Source organism: Columba livia, chromosome 2 (genome assembly GCF_036013475.1).
Source record: "Columba livia isolate bColLiv1 breed racing homer chromosome 2, bColLiv1.pat.W.v2, whole genome shotgun sequence".
Classification (NCBI taxonomy): domain Eukaryota; kingdom Metazoa; phylum Chordata; class Aves; order Columbiformes; family Columbidae; genus Columba; species Columba livia.
Window position 1 is genome coordinate 35,129,205 of NC_088603.1, and position 18,014 is coordinate 35,147,218.

At 36.8% G+C, this 18,014-nt stretch overlaps 1 protein-coding gene and 1 long non-coding RNA gene across 6 annotated transcripts in view; one reads left to right on the forward strand and one right to left on the reverse strand.

The window, feature by feature from the left end:
- The window catches only part of PALS2 (protein associated with LIN7 2, MAGUK p55 family member), a 59,829-nt gene that overhangs the window by 30,239 nt on the left and 11,576 nt on the right, over positions 1 to 18,014 (forward strand). For 2 of the 5 annotated variants that reach the window (XM_065051337.1, XM_065051335.1), the window contains 6 exons: positions 985 to 1,103; positions 5,910 to 6,062; positions 13,359 to 13,511; positions 14,036 to 14,263; positions 15,437 to 15,568; positions 17,573 to 17,672. In XM_065051337.1, coding sequence (XP_064907409.1) covers positions 987 to 1,103; positions 5,910 to 6,062; positions 13,359 to 13,511; positions 14,036 to 14,263; positions 15,437 to 15,568; positions 17,573 to 17,672 — 883 coding nt within the window. In that variant the 5' untranslated portion in view covers positions 985 to 986. Of the gene's footprint in view, positions 1 to 981; positions 1,104 to 5,909; positions 6,063 to 13,358; positions 13,512 to 14,035; positions 14,264 to 15,436; positions 15,569 to 17,572; positions 17,673 to 18,014 lie in introns of all 5 variants that reach the window. The other 3 variants (XM_065051336.1, XM_065051340.1, XM_065051339.1) reach the window with 3 other exon arrangements.
- On the reverse strand, positions 9,682 to 17,659 carry LOC110356430 (uncharacterized). Its single transcript, XR_002409647.2, has 3 exons — positions 17,525 to 17,659; positions 14,027 to 14,923; positions 9,682 to 10,045 (listed from the first exon to the last, which is right to left on the reverse strand). It is a non-coding gene; the product is annotated as an uncharacterized LOC110356430 (long non-coding RNA).

Below are 18,014 nucleotides of genomic sequence, written 5' to 3' on the forward strand. Positions count from 1 at the left end.
ATCTGATGTCTAACATAAAGGATGTGCTTTGTTCAGCTTTTTTTTAAACAGGAGGGTTGAAGGACACAGTTACAAGTTCTCATCACTCAACTTGATGACTTCACAGGACAGGACACCTGAGATGGTGGTATTATCTGGCTTTTTCTTGGCCACCATTGTTCACTCTCACTCAAGCCGCTGCAGCTCTCTCCGAGTCTGTAGACAGCCAGGAATATCTCCACTGAGCGTACTGGGCAGGCACGATATGTTTTGTGTTGTAGGATATACTTCTGGTTGCAGTGTGTTGTGGTGCCTGGTTGGTGTTAGCATCAGCACTGTCTGCACTTCATGCTGGAGTGCAGTAAGTCAGAACTGGTTGTAAAGTCAGAACTTGTTGCAAAGCACCGATGGGAATGAACACAATTGTCTTCAAGGTAAAACCTGCTTGGAAACAAATTGTTGGTTCAAGAAAAATGGTTTGAAACTATGTGTTCATTTTTAAAACAGTGACATCTGCCTTATAAAAGCATTGTAAAACTTGTAGTTGGTTGGTGTACGTATGAGGGGTGAAAACTTCCTCTGAAAGATAGATTAAATTAAAAGAGTCATGAATGAGTTGCTCATATTGCATTTGGAAGGTTATGCAGACCTTATAGTAGTTTATATTTGTTTGTTTGGGTATGGTATGGTTTTGTTTTGTTTTGGTGGGATTTTTTTGTTTGGTTGGTTGTTTTTTTTCGATCTTTAAGTAGTAGTGAATCTTGAAAGGAATGTGCTGGGCATGGGTTTAAGTTGATTGTGATGATAAGGATTTGAATAGATCCTTTATTTCCACTTTTCAAACAACGACAAAAAAAGTCCTTTTTCCGTTCTGTCCACTTGCTTTCATATATTTAGTTGGCTGCTTAGCATCTCTAAAGTTAGTATTGTGGTGCTTCCCAGAGCTTTTATTTATGCAAGCCTATTTTGGTCAGTACTTACTTTTTGTTTTTGTTTTGTCAGCAGCCATGCAGCAGGTCCTGGATAACCTTACTGATCTGCCGACATCGACAGGAGCTGAAGAAATAGACCTGATTTTTCTTAAAGGAATTATGGAAAATCCTATTGTAAGATCACTTGCTAAGGTATTTAAACTTGCTGCTCTGAGTAGAATCTGGGAATATTTTACCTCTTAAATTATGGCATGAACACTGAGTATGGACTGAGGTATTAACAATGGCTTTTATGTACGGTATGTCTTATTCAGAATAAGACTTGAAGAAGTTCTTAAAGGTGAAAATTTGGTATAATGTAATTTCTCTTCACACTGATTTATTGTTACCTGGAAGAATCTAGACAAAGAAGAAAAATTCAGAGAATCCAGAAATAATGTGGTAAAAATATTTATGAAGAAAATGTCAAAATACTTAAAATTAGAAGCAGTTGGCTTTAATATAGTCTTGTGAACACTGTTGTGTGCAAAACCCATATGCCTTCTGACTTCTAGCATTTTTGCCAAAGAGCAATAACCTTCTTTCCCCCATGGCGTGAACAAGTTTTCTTTTTGTCTTTGTCTCAAAGTGACATTCTGATCAGCCCAGTGAAATATACCCACCATGCCCTTTCCTGGATCATAGAGTAGTACTGGAACCTTTGATTGTCAGCTCTGTGAGACATGGGCTATCCTGTTTTGGTCTTGCATTATTAAAATATTTTATTTATAGATGGTAGAAATCAGTTATAAATATATAAGGTGATATTTACAAGAAATCTTTAGACTCTGTAATTAAAATGTAGCTTATTTTACCAGTAGGAGATGCAGTCAATATTGTACAGCACTTATATTCTTTCTTAGTCTTACTTCATAAAAATAAGCTTCTTTCATGAGGAAAAAAGCAGTTAATTTAAATGTAGCTGTCTCTTTAATATGAACAAACATCTGAAAGGAATGCCCTCTGGACAGGCACAAAATACTCTAAAGAATTGTTGTGCAGGGATTTTGCTCAGTATAACAATCTAGAAAGGAAAACTTCTCATAAGAATTCATATAAGAATTTACTTCTGTTTAGCTGTTAAAAAAAAATAGTTGTAATTGGAAGACATTGCATAGTAAGAAACTTAGGAAGTGTCTCATCTGCTAGTGAGATGACTGCAGAGGGAAAGATTTCTGTACTAAATTTACTAGAGTAAGTAAAAGCATTTTCTTACTTAGAGTTATTTCCAACTTCAGAATCTGCTGCATATGTCCTCTTTAATTTAATATTTATCATGAAGAAAATGTTCATTGCAAAGCATTTTTTTTCTTATCAAGAATTTGTGCTTTAATGGCCAATTACAATTATGTGGAATTTAATGACTAGCAGATGTAAAAAAAAATGCTTGTAATGGAAACGGACTCTTAACTATAACCTTGCTTTATCTAGAATGCTGAAACATTTTAATTGTGTTCATATGGCATGACCACACTTATATTTTCTTTTGTAATTATTTTGGAAATAAGCCCAAAAACTCAGTCCTAACCAGCAGAACTAAATAAGGACAAGATCAAAATGACAACACATTTCATTAAGTATATATAGTTCATATATATGTCCATTTGTCTCTAAAAATACGTAAAACTTGTTTTTCTATGAGAAGACTGAGTTTTAACAGAATAGGCAATTCTCAGGACCCTGACATAGTCAGATTATTTAAGCAGATTCATTTCAGACTGGGCCAGAAATATAAAAGCTTTTTAATTTTCCTTTATTAGTTATTAAGACTAATAATTATGTAAAGCATCCCAAAAAGGGTGAGAAGAAACTTAGGGAAATGTGTCATGAGCCATGCAAGCTTATTTTTTCTTTTCAGTCCTTAGAAAAAATGAAGGCAAGCAATAAGCATAGTGGTTAGTTTATAATGTTTTGCAATTCAAAGTCTGGCTAATATTTTTAAAATGGCATTAAGTTCTTTTCACACTTTTTCTGTCTAGAATAAAGGCATCAAGATAGAAGTTACAAATCTTTTTTTGGGATAGGATTCTTTTACTCTACCTTCCATTCTTCAGTAGGTGGTAGGATAAAATGTAAAATACTGTGAAATGCATTATCCTGTCATTTATTGGTGTTTGTAGAATCAGAGAATAGTTTAGGTTGGAAGAGACCTCCAGAGGCCATCTAGTCCAACTGCCCTGCACTGAGCAGGGACATCTTCAACTAGATCAGGTTGCTCAGAGCCCCATCCAGCCTGGCCTTGAATGTCTCCAGGGATGGGGCATCTACCACCTCTCTGGGCAACTTGTGCCAGTTTTTCACCACGCTCATTGTAAAAAATTTCTTCCATCCATCTAATCTAAATCTACTTTCTCTTAGTTTGAAATCTGTTCCTTCTTAGTTTGAAACCCCTTGTCCTATTGCAATAGGCTATGCTAAAAAGTTTGTCCCCATCCTTCCTGTAAGCCCCTTTTAAGTACTGAAAGGCTGCAATAAGGTCTCCTTGGAGCCTTCTCCAGGCTGAACAACCCCAACTCAGCCTGTCCTCATAGGAGAAGGGTTTCATCCCTCTGATCATTTTTGTGTCCTCCTCTGGACCCTCTTGAACAGTTCTTTGTCTTTCCTGTGTTGAGGTTTATGCTTAGTCCTAACTAGCCTTTATTAATTGTTATGCTTTTTTAAAAAAAAATGGTGACTTTAAAACATGATTGAATGTTACTCAGTCTTGCTGCTGAACTGTCTCATCAAAATTATTTTCTTTCCTGCAGTCATACTATTGCTTTTAGTATTGTCGCATAACCTACAGTGTACCAAGTGAATGCCTAAACCAGACCGAAGAAACGTCTTAGGCATAAACACTGAGTTCAGTATTTAGGATATCAGATTGTTGGAGGCAAAAGCCTTACTATTTGAACATTTGGCAAGTATAATAAATATTGAATGAATCAAGAGACTCAACTCAGTATCACTATTTCTGAAATGATGAACTGACATTAAAAAAAAAAAAGAAATATCTAAGTTAGCCTTTTTTTTTTTTTCTAATTATTTGTACCTCTTCCTATCCTGCTACTCCCCTACATATTACAAGATCAGAAGTTATTGACTGAAAAACTTTCTGTTCCTCAGTATATACATGGCCTTGATTTTGTGGTGAAGGATATTTGAATTTAGATTATATTCTTGTGTTAGTAGTAGTATTTTAAAGAAAATGAGTGAGAAAGAAGGTAACCCATACTCTCTAATCTTACAAAGGTTTTGTAGTTGGAATATGTTTGAAAGTCAATAGATTTGTGTTTTTACTTGCTGTAAAAGTAGTAAACTTTAAAAGAAGGGTATTGTTTGTTGTATGTATTATACAAAATAGCATTCCCTTAGTAAGGAGAATGTGTGTAGGTGACAGGCTTCCTATGACTTTATAAATGTGGTCATTTGGTTTGTGCATGTTGGTGTTGGGGAATGTTTGAAATGTCTTTCTCTGTGTTAAGTTAGTCTTCCCAGTGTTTGGTCATCAGCCCTGCAGAAATACCGTTTTATAGATATGAAGTAGAATTTAATATTCAGATTATTTCAGGAAAAAAAAAGTTTTAGAAAATTTTATTTTAACATCTGTTTTAAAGCACTAATAAGAAAGTGGAATGTGTGCATACCTTCGAATTATATATATAGATGACTGCCAAATATATCTGTTATTTGTTGTGTTTTTACATGCCAAAGCAATTGTTCTTTTTTTAAAACTTGTAGTTGCTGTGGTGTTGTAAATAACTCTTAATTGAGTGCGTTGAGAATTAGTTATTTTTGGCCTCCTTGTATTCCTGTATTTTATGATACAGCACTACCTGTAATAAATCAGTGAAGCATTTGGATTTATGAGGTGTTTCTTTTGTAGCTGAAAGCTCCTTCCTTTCAGTGACTTTAAGTATCTGCAGTGCTTAGGAAAGTATTATGTCTGCAGCAATAGCTCTAGAAAGAGATAAAAAGTTATCATGAAATCACAGAATGGTTGAGGTTGCAAGGGACCTTTGGAGGGCATCTAGTCTAAGCTTCTGCTCAAGCAAGGTCACCTGGAGGTGGTTGCTCAGGACCACATACAGATAGCTTCCAACACAGTGGAAAAAGTGTTTCCTGATGCACAGAGGGAACCTCCCATGTTTCAATTTGTGCCCATTGCCTCCTGTCCTGTCACTGGACACCACTGAAAATAGCCTGGCTCCATTGTCTTTGCACCATCCCTTCAGGTATTCATACAGATGAGATCCCTTCCTGAACCTTCTCTTCTCGAGGCTGAATAGTCGCGTTTCTCTCAGCCTTTCCTCAAATGAGAAGTGCTCCAGTCCCTTCATCATCTTCCTGACCGTTCACTGACTCCCTTCAGTATGTCCAAAACTGGACACAGTGCTCCAGATGTCACTTCACCAGTGCTGAGTAGAGGTCAGCCTTCTGGCAACAGTCTTCTTAATGCAGCCCAGGATACTGTTAGCAGTCTTTATCGCAGACTTTTCTTTAGCATTTCCTTTTCTTGTGCAGATTTTCCTTTAGAATTTTCTGGTTTGAGGGTGTTTGAATGGGAGGAGCCAAAGGTAGATGCTTCCCTTGCAGACTTTATTTTTTTTCTGAGCACATCACATATTTCCTTTTTTGTCCTTCTTATAGAAGGTGTACTTGCACTAGGTTCTGAAACAGGAAAGGTCTGATGTGCTATTCTGTTCAGAGAGGACTGTTTGGTGTATACAGCATAGATGTTGTAGGAAATGAGGACATATGAATACCTCTGACAAGTGCTGCTTATGAAGTATACTGGGTCACGTAGTTAAGCATGCAAAATCCTTCAGCAGTTATAAAGATAAAATATACAGGTTATACTGTATGTAATTTTTCTGGCTTTCCTGCGTAAGGTTGCACCAATAAATTATTTAAAAGGTTTATAAATTGGAACTACTTGAAACTTATTTATAATATATTCTCATCTATTTAATCTTATAGGCTCATGAGCGACTAGAAGATTCTAAACTTGAGGCTGTCAGTGACAACAACCTGGAGTTGGTGAATGAAATTCTTGAAGACATCAGTCCCTTAGTAAATAAAGATGAAAATATTGCAGAATTGGTTGGAATACTGAAGGAGCCTCATTTTCAGGTGCCACCTTTTTACTGTGTATTACCAACTTACTGTATCAGTGTCCACATATGGATCTAGGAATAATAATGAAACAAAAACTGAACTGTGGCAAACTTTAAAATGTAGGACTTTACTCCAAATGAAAGGTAAAGTAGAAACCATGTGAAGCTAAGAATGAGCATGATGTTATTCTTTGATATCACCTCAAGAATATCTTCACTCATTGTATTAAAATCCACTGGAGTTTCTGTTATAAATCTTGGACAAACATTTACTATATGACTGGAGTTTCCATAGCAATTCCTTAAAGGCTTCATCTTTAGCATTTCTAGGTTGTCTCCATTCCTGGTACTGACCATTCTGCATTTTGGTTCAGCTGTTGGTATTCGTACTCAGGTGTAATATGTACAGTTTGCGGAGTGATGAATGTGCTTCTTCTATATGATCTGCTCTGCAGGTTGAGAACATGCATCCTTCTCACTATTGCTCTGCTTAACATAAATGAAGTTTTGACATACACCTGTCAAAAGCAGATGTTTTTCCATAGCTGCCATTCTATGGCCAGCTTCTGTACTGACCCTTGAAGATCAGGGTTTGTAAGTCTATGGCAGATTCTGGACTTTGTAGGCAGGCTTCTGGTGACTTTAATACTTAGCTATAGGTATCCTGTAAAGAACATAAGCAAACCTTTTGCCACAGTATAAATGTGCATTTTTTGGCAGACATGTATAGGGTCATAGAAATTTTTGGGGTATGTGAGTTTAAAAACACCTTTTTTTTTTTTTTTTTTTTCCCCTAAATTTTCAGTTATATATTATACAAGCACAGCAGTGAGGTGCATTACTGTTTAACGTAGATAAACACTGGAAATGCTGTCAAACTGTGTTGTGGCCTGTTGGAAGAGGGAACCCTTTAGGAGCTCAGTTTTTGAGGTAGTAGCTATTCTGAGTGCTGACAGTTCCTCTGCCTCTTTTAAGAGTGGTATGTTGGCCTCCCTTTTGCTCTTATTTGTTCAGAAGGGCATCATAACTAAGGGATCAAAGACTATGATTTGGAGACTTACTTGTGAATAAACCTGCAAATCAGTCTTTGATCCCTTAGCATAAAATGGTACTGGAGAAGAAGAGGATGAGTTTGGAGGAATTTGTAGTTACAATGCAAAAACATTAGAATTAGGGGCCAACTAGTGCAGTGACAGACCTGACAAAGATCCATCATGTTAGACACAGAAACTAAAGCTGACAAATCAAAGAGTATGAATCAAAGATTAAGAGGACTTAAGCGCTGGAGTAGACTGACTCTGACAGGTGCTGCAGCAACGACCTCTGGAGAGAGATGGCGAAGACCAGAGGCTGAGAAAAGAATCTTTGTGGTAGACACTGGAAGTGGCTATAGGAGACTGAGATCAAATATGAATTTTAATTAGGGTGAACAGCCAATAATAAGATAAACCCAGTATCCATTCCTATTCAGTGCTCGTATTTAGAGAGGCACATGATTCTGGTATCAGTTACCCCATAAGTTCAGGCTTAAGCAGCTTACAGATTTAATTTAAAAGTTCCAAAGTAGCAGGTGCACAAAAATGCCAATATTTACACTGTTTCTTGTACATTTATTGTTATTTGATTTACAAAGAACAGACTTGAAATGGCATATATGCTATGTTAACTTGCAGTTTTGCTATGATCTTCTGTTAGTGCTTCCTAATTGTACATTAAAGGTCCATTTAACAAATATCTCTTCTGTTTTCCTTCCCTGTTCCCATTGGTAGGCATCGAGTGAGGACTGTAAGGCTAGGACAAGCCAACAAGTGATACCTTCAAAAATGTTTTCTGAGGATTTGATGATTTGGTGCTCAGATGTCTGAGTGAGAAGTATCATAATCCACCTGTGATGATGTTCTCTTCTGTCAGGCTGTTTAGTTGTTTTTTTGAATCCATGTGAAAACCTGGCTCTCACAACATCCCCCAGCAGAGTGGAGACTATGATGTTTTGAGACTGTCACCTGTCAGATTCACTTAATATCCCCTTGCTGCCCCCTTGAGACTAAACAGTTTTTCTTAGTCAGTTTTTCTATGTTACTTGTGATTTGAAAGACCTCATAGTCTATGTGTGTCTGTCTCAAAGGGAAGCAAAGCTGTGTACAGCTGTATACAGCTTCCCAGAGTCATTCACAGCAGCATGGACTTATGAAGTGGTGTCATAATTTCCATTGCATCTCCTACTGATAGCCTAAAAATTCCTAGTATTTGGTTTGCCTTTTTAACAGCTGGTGAATAGAATAGTTCAGTTGGAAGGGACCTACAATGATCATCGGGTTCAACTGCCTGACTGTTTCAGGGCTGGCCAGAAGTTAAAGCATATTAAGGGCATTGTCCAAACACCTGTTAAACACTGAGAGACATGGAGCATCAACCAGCTCTTTAGGAAGCCTGTTACAGTGTTTGACTGCCCTCTCAGTAAAGAAGAGGTACCTCTAGGCTCGGTAGATGTAGAGGTGGGTTGTTGGTTTGGTTTGGTTTTGTACTGTGTACATCTGAGATACCAGTTCTGAGTCTGTTAGCTAATGTTAGATTAGGATCGTGTTTTCCTTTGAAGTCAGTGTTGAATTTCATTTGCCTTGTTCTCACTCTGTTGCTTATGAGGTGCTCCTGCAGGTTACAGTCAGTTGTTTTATTCCTCAACTAGTTTATCGGCATCAGCACACACTGTAATTTCACTTCTCAGCCCCATTGCCTAGATGACTTATCTGACATGTCAGCATATTGGCAGGTGCAGAACCAAGCCTAGATGCCTGTGGGAAATCCCCTGGTGACATTAATTGTGAAAATTAATAATATTATATTCCTGGCCCAACTTTTTCAGTCTTTTAACCAATATTTTTGATTGCTTGAGAGCCTTACTGCTTATCCTATAGTAGCTTTGTTTCTTTGAAAGACTTTGATAAAGGAGTCTTTCAAAGGCCTTTCTGGGAATTGATCTATATTATCAACTAAAACTGCCTCACTGTCATGCTTGGTGACTCTTTCAAGGAACTTAACTAGATTTGAGAAGCATGACTTCCCTTTATTAAAGCATCTTGATGCTTTCCCATGATCTGTATTGTCCCATCATTCTGGGTTTTTTTTGTTGTTGTTTTTTTTTTTTTTATGGAAACTACTTCTAATTTGTTTGGTATCAACATCAGACTTACTGGTTTGCACTTTGACTCTTCCTTGGAACCCGGTTTAAAAATTCATGTCGTGATTATTGCATGCTATGAACAAGATTGCATGCTGCCTCTTTTGCTAGACTGTTGACTGGGTCACGGGTATGTAAGTGAAATAAGCTATTTCTAGAGCTCCCTACTTCATTTGCTGCAAAACCTGGATGTTACAGAAAAAAATAGGTAGAAAAGAAAGAGAAAAGACTGGTTGATTGTTAAGGTAGCTAAATGCTGCTCTGGAGAACTAGCCTATCGTTCATTCTGTCAGAATTAGAGTTAATTTAAAAAAAAAAAAAAAGAAGCTGAAGCAGCTTTATTTTTTTGTTGTTGTTTTCTAAGTGCCTCTTGTGATGAGGGCTTCAGTGTTATTTAGAGAAACAATGAGCAGTTTTGGTTGCTGTGTGCAGGCAAAAAGCAACTAGATACTTACTTTTAAAAAGTAGATCTGAGGTGATTCAATTTTCAAGCCTAAAATTGGGGTGTACTTTTCTGTCCTTAATTTTGTGCTTCCATTCCGCATCTGGAGGCAGGCAACAAAGACAACTAAAGCCAAAGTAGTATTATTTTGATTAAGTGTTTTTATTTAACTGATGTCATAGTTATCACCACTCTGGAATAGCATTTAGGAAAATTTGCAGACCAAAATGTGGCTGCAATAGGCTTTCTAAGGCTCAGGGAGGCTGTATGTCTCTCTCTCTGAAAAGGAAACAGAAAATAAACTAAATACTCAAGAAATAAGTGCTGTCTTTTGTAAGGAAGTGCAAGGAAGCATATTCCAAATTCTGCAAGAAGGGGCCTGTAAGGAAGAAAGGAAAAATACAACGTAATTTTTAATTATAGAAAATGTGATCTGCATCCTTTCTCCAATTCAGTAAATGTGTAAACAAGCCACCTTGACTCAGCTCTTTTAAAGTTTAATGGACACTATTATATAACTGTTTTAGAGGCTGATTCTGTATTTTACAAATGAATGGTGCCACTTTATCACAGCATCATCTTACAGTTGTAACCTGCCTCGGCATACAAGTATCAGATGTGGTATACGAGTCTTCAGTGCAATAGCTTAATGGAATGTATCATTTAGTGGTGAAAATAATGAATTACTCTGTTTCTTTTACACATTTTTACAGAAGATACATTGGGGATTGGCCTCTGGAGTACAGCTGCCTGTGTGGTTGTACTGCTGTGTTTGACTGACTGCCTCCTTTTTCTCTTTTCTACCTTCATTCCTGTCTTTTTTTCTTTTTTCCTTCCACTTTTTGCCCCCTTCAACTAAACTTTTCAGAAGTCCAAGTGTGGAAGATACTGAGTTCATATGAGTTTCACAGCATTGATGGCTGACCATCAGGCCAGTATGTACTGAAGCTAGAAAACGCTGCTCAGCCTTCCAGCACCCACCATAGTGGGCACCTCTGTCTGTGTGGGGAACTTAGAACGTGGCAGATTTCCCAGAGCATGACCCACCTCTCTGGGTACAAACCCTCTGCTGTACAGACGTATGTTGTGATAGGACAAGGGGTGATGGTTTTAAACTAAAGGAGGGGAGATTCAGGCTAGACATGAGGAAGAAATTTTTTACAATGAGGTGGTGAAACACTGGCACAGATTGCGCAGAGAGGTGGTAGATGCCCCATCTCTGGAGAGATTCAAGGCCAGGCTGGACAGGGTTCTGAGCAACCTAACATAGTTGAAGGTGTCTGTGCTCATTGCAGGGGGCTTGGAGTAGATGAGCTTTGAAGGTCCCTTCCAACCCAAGCTATTCTATGAAGGGCCAGGTGGCACATGCAATGCATAGAAAAGGCTCTAGCAAGTCTTGCCTAACAGCAGCTGGAGGGCAGAATACAAGAGTGATAAGATGTTGCCTTGAGGGAAGTTGAAAGTACCATACTGTTATCGCGAGTGATTAAACATGCAGAAGAATGGCTTCTGCTGCTTATGGAAGAACTTGTTCAGTTACTTTCACCTTTTCAAGAGTTATGCAAGATGTTCCTCCTAAATAGACGATTCTTCTGGCAATAAAATACTTAATCTGAAAAGCAGTCAATATTTTCTTCTAATAGTTAGCTTTGTAATGGCTAATCGTACCTTAAAAATGTTTTTTTTAGAAAAGTGATCTTAAATGCCTTCTAGAGAGATCTTAATTTAGAGAGTTATTTTTCCTACATATTCATGCCTCCTTAGCAGCCCCCCCAATTTCTCTAAGATATCGATTTCCTCGCTTTTCCAGAACAGCCTTTAGAAGTGTCTTCTTTTTCACATGTATATTAGGGGCCTGTAGTCAATTTATTAAGTTCTAACATTTGAAACAGTGTTACGAGAGAAGAGTAGCACATATTTAGTGCATAAAAGAGGAACAAAAATATTTTAAGTACTTCTGAGACCTGAAGTGTTAGGAGTTCTAAATGCAAGACTGTAGTGTTATTCTGCTCTTTTGTATTACCCCAAACTTCAGCCCCCAATTTGTAATTTAATTGTTCTGTTGGACCATAGTCGTGTATCTACCGGGTTTGTCAGTGTCAATGTGTTAAAACGTGTATAGTTGATGCTAGGTTTTTTTCATCTTGGAAAAGTAGAAAGATCCAAAAATGTTGCTTGCAAACATTGGCAAACAGAGATCTGTTCTCATGGTTTCTGGATTGGATGTATCTTGGATAATGAAGAATTAGAAATTGCTACCATCTGACAGCTGTTTGATTTAAATAGATGATTGTTTTTTCCTATTTAATTTGATTTGGTTTCTGTCCACAGTATCAGAGCAGCCACAATAAGCAGCTGTCTTCACCGTCTTAGTGGCAGGGGCAAAATTGATGAATTAGTACTTCCTTCTAGCATGAAATTGAAATATCAGCAAGGTTATTGTGTAGTGGGCAGATTAAAATGACTGTTCATGTTTGTGACACTTTGAGGGCTTGCGTGTTGAGTTTAGCACTAAACTAATATGGTTGCACAACTTTTAGGTTAGAGGTGGCTTACAGAAGGATGGAGCAGACTGAATAGCAAAGTGTTAAATGTTGCCTGCTCACCTGCTCTGCTTTCTAGTAGTTTGCCATCTCCCTCTAGGATGTGCATGTCACGATCAGTCATAGTCCCCACGATGTCTTGTTTTTGGTGTCTGCTCTTTAGCTACTTACTTGACATCAGCCAGTGATCTGACTTAAGATCGTATCTCATCAGGTTTGAAACAAAGCTATGTCGTTTGAGGCCTAGTGGGCATCTCTACATGCTTCTTTTCTCATATCTGTCAGTGAGATTCTCTGCGCTACAGGATGCTTTATGTTGAACTACCGTATATGGTGGCTATAGGCTGTCCCATTTCAAGATAGAAAGTCTCCATTGTCTGATTTCACAAGTTTAATCTTGTTTTGCCTGTATGTATTGTCTTATAAATCCTTTATTTAAATCTTAAAGTATATTTTATGAGAAAAATCAAGTGTAAATTGCCTTGTCTTCCAAATATGATAATATTTATTTGGATCTCCTCCTTTTGCTTTGTATTTATTTACATGGACTAGTGAAAACACCATTAACTATGAAATCTGAGCTCTTGTATTTCAGAAAGTGAATTCTGTTAACTTGGATTCATTTGGTACTAGAATTCTGCCTTGTCTTTATGCAAGCAGAAATCACTCATTCTGCAGGTTCTTAGAAAGCCCTACATACCTGTAATTATCTAAATTACTGTGGAGGAAAATTTTATTTCATTAAACACAATTCTCTAATGATGAGTTGTCTTTCGGGTTGTTTTGTTGCAGTGGGTTTGTTTACTTTAACCATTTGCTCAGATAGTGTCTCATTAGGTGAAATACTATTTTAGGCACTCCTTTTTCAATCTTCTCTGCAAGATCACATATTCCACCCAAATTCATTATATTTCTCCTATATATGCTTAAGAAGCAGCATTTGTATTTACAAAAGAGAGCACATTTGCCAAGACAGTGGGCTTATCAGGCCATGTGACTACTTATATGTCAGTTTTTGTTCCATTCCATGTGAAGTAAGGGTTTTATGATGTGGCCTCAAAAGGGCAGATTCAGTGGTTATTCAGAACTAAATCCTTTTGCTGATGGTTATTTCATGGTTTAAAAAAGGATCTTTCTGTTCCTTTGCAGTCTCTCTTAGAAGCACATGATATTGTGGCTTCAAAATGTTACGATTCCCCTCCTTCTAGTCCAGAAGTCAATAATTCTACAGTGAACAACCAGATTGTTCCAGTAGACGCTATTCGTATACTTGGAATTCACAAAAGAGCAGGAGAACCACTGGTAAGCATTTGAAGATGAGTATGTCTTTAATGTGTGAGTGAAAACATTTGTACATGCCCTATTTTGTGCATTACATTTTAATTATTTCCATTATTATGTTGTGTAATTTAATGGATGATAGGATCAGTATTGAGAGGTTGAAATAAGATAATTTACATGTTCTCCATCATGTTCTCTTTAAGAAATTATGAGCTATTGAATAGACAGTCACTAGGCTGAATGACTTGCTAGCATAACCAACTTAAGACAACATCTGCGTGGCCCTTATACAAAATGACAGGATTGCATGCAATCAAGAACAATACTGTCACTGTTCGATTGTATGAAAACCTTGTCTGAAAGCACTTTTGTGTCACCTGACACTTATCTGTGTATTAGGAACTCTTACACTGTAGTAACTATTACTGGCTCTTCTCTTTGGGGTAGATAGAATAACCCATAGCTATATATTTTTGCTTGAGATAATAGTAAAATGAAATTGAAATTCAAATAATGGTGAACTAGGTTTCACATACCTCTTTCAGGGTGTTACGTTTAGAGTTGAGAACAATGATCTGGTAATAGCACGAATTCTTCATGGCGGAATGATAGATCGACAAGGTCTTCTGCACGTAGGTGACATTATTAAAGAGGTGAATGGCCATGAGGTTGGAAACAATCCAAAAGAACTGCAGGAACTGCTGAAAAATATTAGTGGCAGTGTCACTCTGAAGATTCTCCCCAGCTACAGAGACACTGTTATTCCGCAGCAGGTCAGTAGCACTTTTCTAGCAATTCTTTCAAAAGAACTACTACTTGGTACTCTATTGCATAAGATTATTTTAAGATTTTGGATTAAATATATTTTGATGATTTTGTATGTTTAATGCTAGCACAAAGGCTGAAATGTGGATACCTGTATTCACCTTTAAGTACATTTTGGAAATGGGTGTATTCAGTAGATTAATACCACACCTAGTATATCTGCTTAAAAAAATCTAATTAGTATCTAAGATTGAGGATTGTTTGTGTACTTCCAAGAATCTTTCTTTGACGTTCAGTGACCTCAGATGACCTAGCCATGGTCACACTAAACTGCAGTGAACTGCATGTGTTTATAACATGATCAGTGTCCAAGTAATTTGTTTGATAGAATTCAGGAACTTATTGAATTCAACAGATGAGCTTGAACTCGTTGAATAAGTAGGAACTTGGATGGTGGCTATTTCTCCTCCTTTTGTTGTTGCTGTAGGCTGTTGATTTCTTCACTGCAGAAGCAACTTGTTGCTCTAAATCAGTGCATTTGAAACATCTTGTAAGACACTTTTCATGTCCTAATGCCCATGACTGTAAAAGACTATGATTACATTCAGTAGATGCTGGGGGAATGTGCTGTATTGGAGGCATGTCCACTGTTTCCTCTGCTCCCCAACCTGGAAGAAAAAAGTCAAAGATGTTTCCAATCTACTGGTGCAACTCACGGTTTCTTCCCCTGCAACAAAATTGAGTCTTAAGCAGTCACATATCTTATTTATTTTAAAACATTGAGTTAATGGAAAAATTACTTATTAAGATTCCACAAGCCTTGAAGACAAGGCTTACATTCAGAGAATTTTTCTTACATTTTTAGGTTATTAGAGTAGGAATACTCCATTATATATGCTGAAATGTAGAAATGAGTGTTTTATAATATGTCGTCCAAATAGAACAATTGGCTTTTTAATTTTGTCATGAGGCTCCTTCAACTGAGGTTTACACTGCTGATTATTTCTACTCAGTTAGTATATGCTTTTTTTTCCCCATAGGTTATATTTTATTTGCCAAATGCAACTTTGATCATATGAAACTTTTTATGCTGTAGGTAAAGACAGTACTTAGTTTGACAGATGAATTAGTAAAGATGTATTTTATAGTGTTTAAGCTTTATAAATTTTTACACGTTTCAGGTTTTTGTGAAGTGTCATTTTGATTATAATCCATATAATGACAACCTCATCCCATGCAAAGAAGCAGGTTTGAAATTTTCTAAAGGAGAAATTCTTCAGATTGTAAACCGGGAAGATCCAAATTGGTGGCAGGTTGGTAAAAAGATTAAACTAAAAGAATGAAAAGTTTCAGTGGTTGCCTTAAAAATAAACTCTAAATTATATCTGCTGTTAAATGAAAGTAGATTACATATATATATATATTTACACTGCAATCCAATTTCAAGCTAATATCAAGAATATTAACAATTGAAATACTAGAAAAAGTTGAATGTTATAAACTGTATCTGTAATGCCTGTTTTGCTGTTACTATTCTTTGCTTGTCTTTGTTCTTGTATTGTAAGCCTAGACACTCCAAAATCAGTTAAGTGGACAATTTCTAGCAGAAAGTCTTAGGTTAACTATGTTAATTGTGGTAATTAACTATATTAATTGTGGTAAGCGACTGTGGAAGAAGTGGATCCCTTCCCAAATGCTCAGAGTTGAGGAATAAGAGGGAAATTAACCCTGTGGATTTGAAGAGGGGTGAGAATAGCTACTTGGAGAAGCTGTGTCTTTTATTTCCACAGTGGTGGTCAGTGTCTGTGAGCTGTACCATGCATGTTCATAATCAAAGTGTTTGGCACTAGTTCACATATTAACAGTTCATCTTGCTTTAAGGTTGTATTTCTACATTCAGTCCTTCAGTAGAAATGTAATCTAGTGCTTATGCTATTTTTATTTTTTCCAAGACACTATACACTATATTAAACATCATCAGTGCCCTTGAAAGTGAGATGAGTGAACCTTTAAGACACTTTTCTCAAATGAGATACTCAAAATTGCAAGTGGCAGTGGAAATCTAGGCAGAGTTGAGCATTATTGATTTCCCTTTCTACCTCTAAAAGACTCACTCTTTGCTAGATAACAAGCAACAGTAAGCCAAATGTTACTTGAGAGCAATATATATATATATACACACATATATATATGATTTCTTTAAAAGCAACAAAAATATTTGAATATACATCAACAACTGTTGCTGAATTCTGTTGCCTGTCAGTGACAGTAATAACAGAAAGAAAGAGAATAAAAAGAATGAAGAAAGGCAGAAAATTTGTTACTGCCAAGTTAATTAGTTTCAAAAGTTAGACAATCCAAAACTCCGGAACAGTTTGACATTAGCTTACATGCTGTCTTCTGCATTGCTTTTCAAAATCTCCAGCTTGTAGCTTGTTGGAGTCCAGGAGAAGTAAATCTTAAAACACTCGATCAGTGGCAAAAATAAAATGCATTAAACTGGCATGGAGTGTTGCAAGCATTGCTGTGCAGATCATGTCATGGGGAAAACAAAGTTAGTTTTGCCTGGTGCTTTCTAGAGAAGCTGGACTCGGGCATAAGTAAAAGCATATAAGCTGAAGAGGAAGCGGTTCGTGTCAGCAAGAGACAGGCCAACCAGTTATGGGAAGAAAAGTGTAGCAGTTCATAACTGTGTTTGTCTGTGTTAAGCTTGCTGAGAATTGAGCTTGCCATGAAATTATTTTATAGAGAATCTTAGCTGAATTTTCATTACCAGGAATACTTAACTCACTAAGATTTTTAAATCTGTGGTTACTTAGTGCAAAAAGCTTGAAGGCATGACTAGGCATGTGTAAATGGCTTTCACTGTTTGTGAAATGACAGTTAATAAGCTGTGCTGGAACCTGTCTGGAGCAGCTCAAGAATACAAAATAAGTGTACTGTGTACCAGAAAGTCTTGGGCTTTGTCACTCAGAGTTAAGTGTCTGAAGCCATAGAATTCCATTTAGGATTTTGATGTCAAAAGTTCATGGCTATAAGACTGTACTAACTTAAAGAGAACCAGTAATGAAACTTCTATCTGTTTTATATAAGTTTAAATACTCAATGGCGAGACAATGTTGCTGTAAGAAAGAATTTTAATATCCACGAGTGAGTTTGAATTTCCAAGTCTCAGTAGTAAATATACCAATACTCACCACTGAGAAACTCTGGCAGTGTGAAAACCAGTCAATACCATGTCAATGAGAAAAATGCTTCTCACAAGTTACCTGCGAATTTTTTCTTTCTTTTTTTTTTTTTTTTTTCCGTCTTTCCAGGCGAGTCATGTCAAAGAAGGGGGAAGTGCAGGGCTTATTCCAAGCCAGTTCCTGGAAGAGAAGAGAAAGGCCTTTGTTAGGAGGGACTGGGACAACTCAGGTGAGATTTAATGAATTTCAGGAATAGATTTTGCTCTGACTCCATTTGTTTTACTTTTGCTGCCTTCATAAATACTAGAAAACTGCTGTATGAGACTACACAGAATATTGTGAAATGCTAGTTATTGTATTTTGGCTTTGTGTGAAGGACAAAGGCTAAAGTATATCTTTAGTTTTCATAGATACATGAATCAGTTTGTCCACCTGCTGATGAAAAGTTAAATGAGGTGGCAAAAGCATGAGAATTAGCTGTCTTTTTAATTATGTTTTTAAAGTATGCACTGTTAACAAATTGATTGTGTTTCATGGATTTTTCTGCTGCTTTTTACAAAGCTTTCTAGAA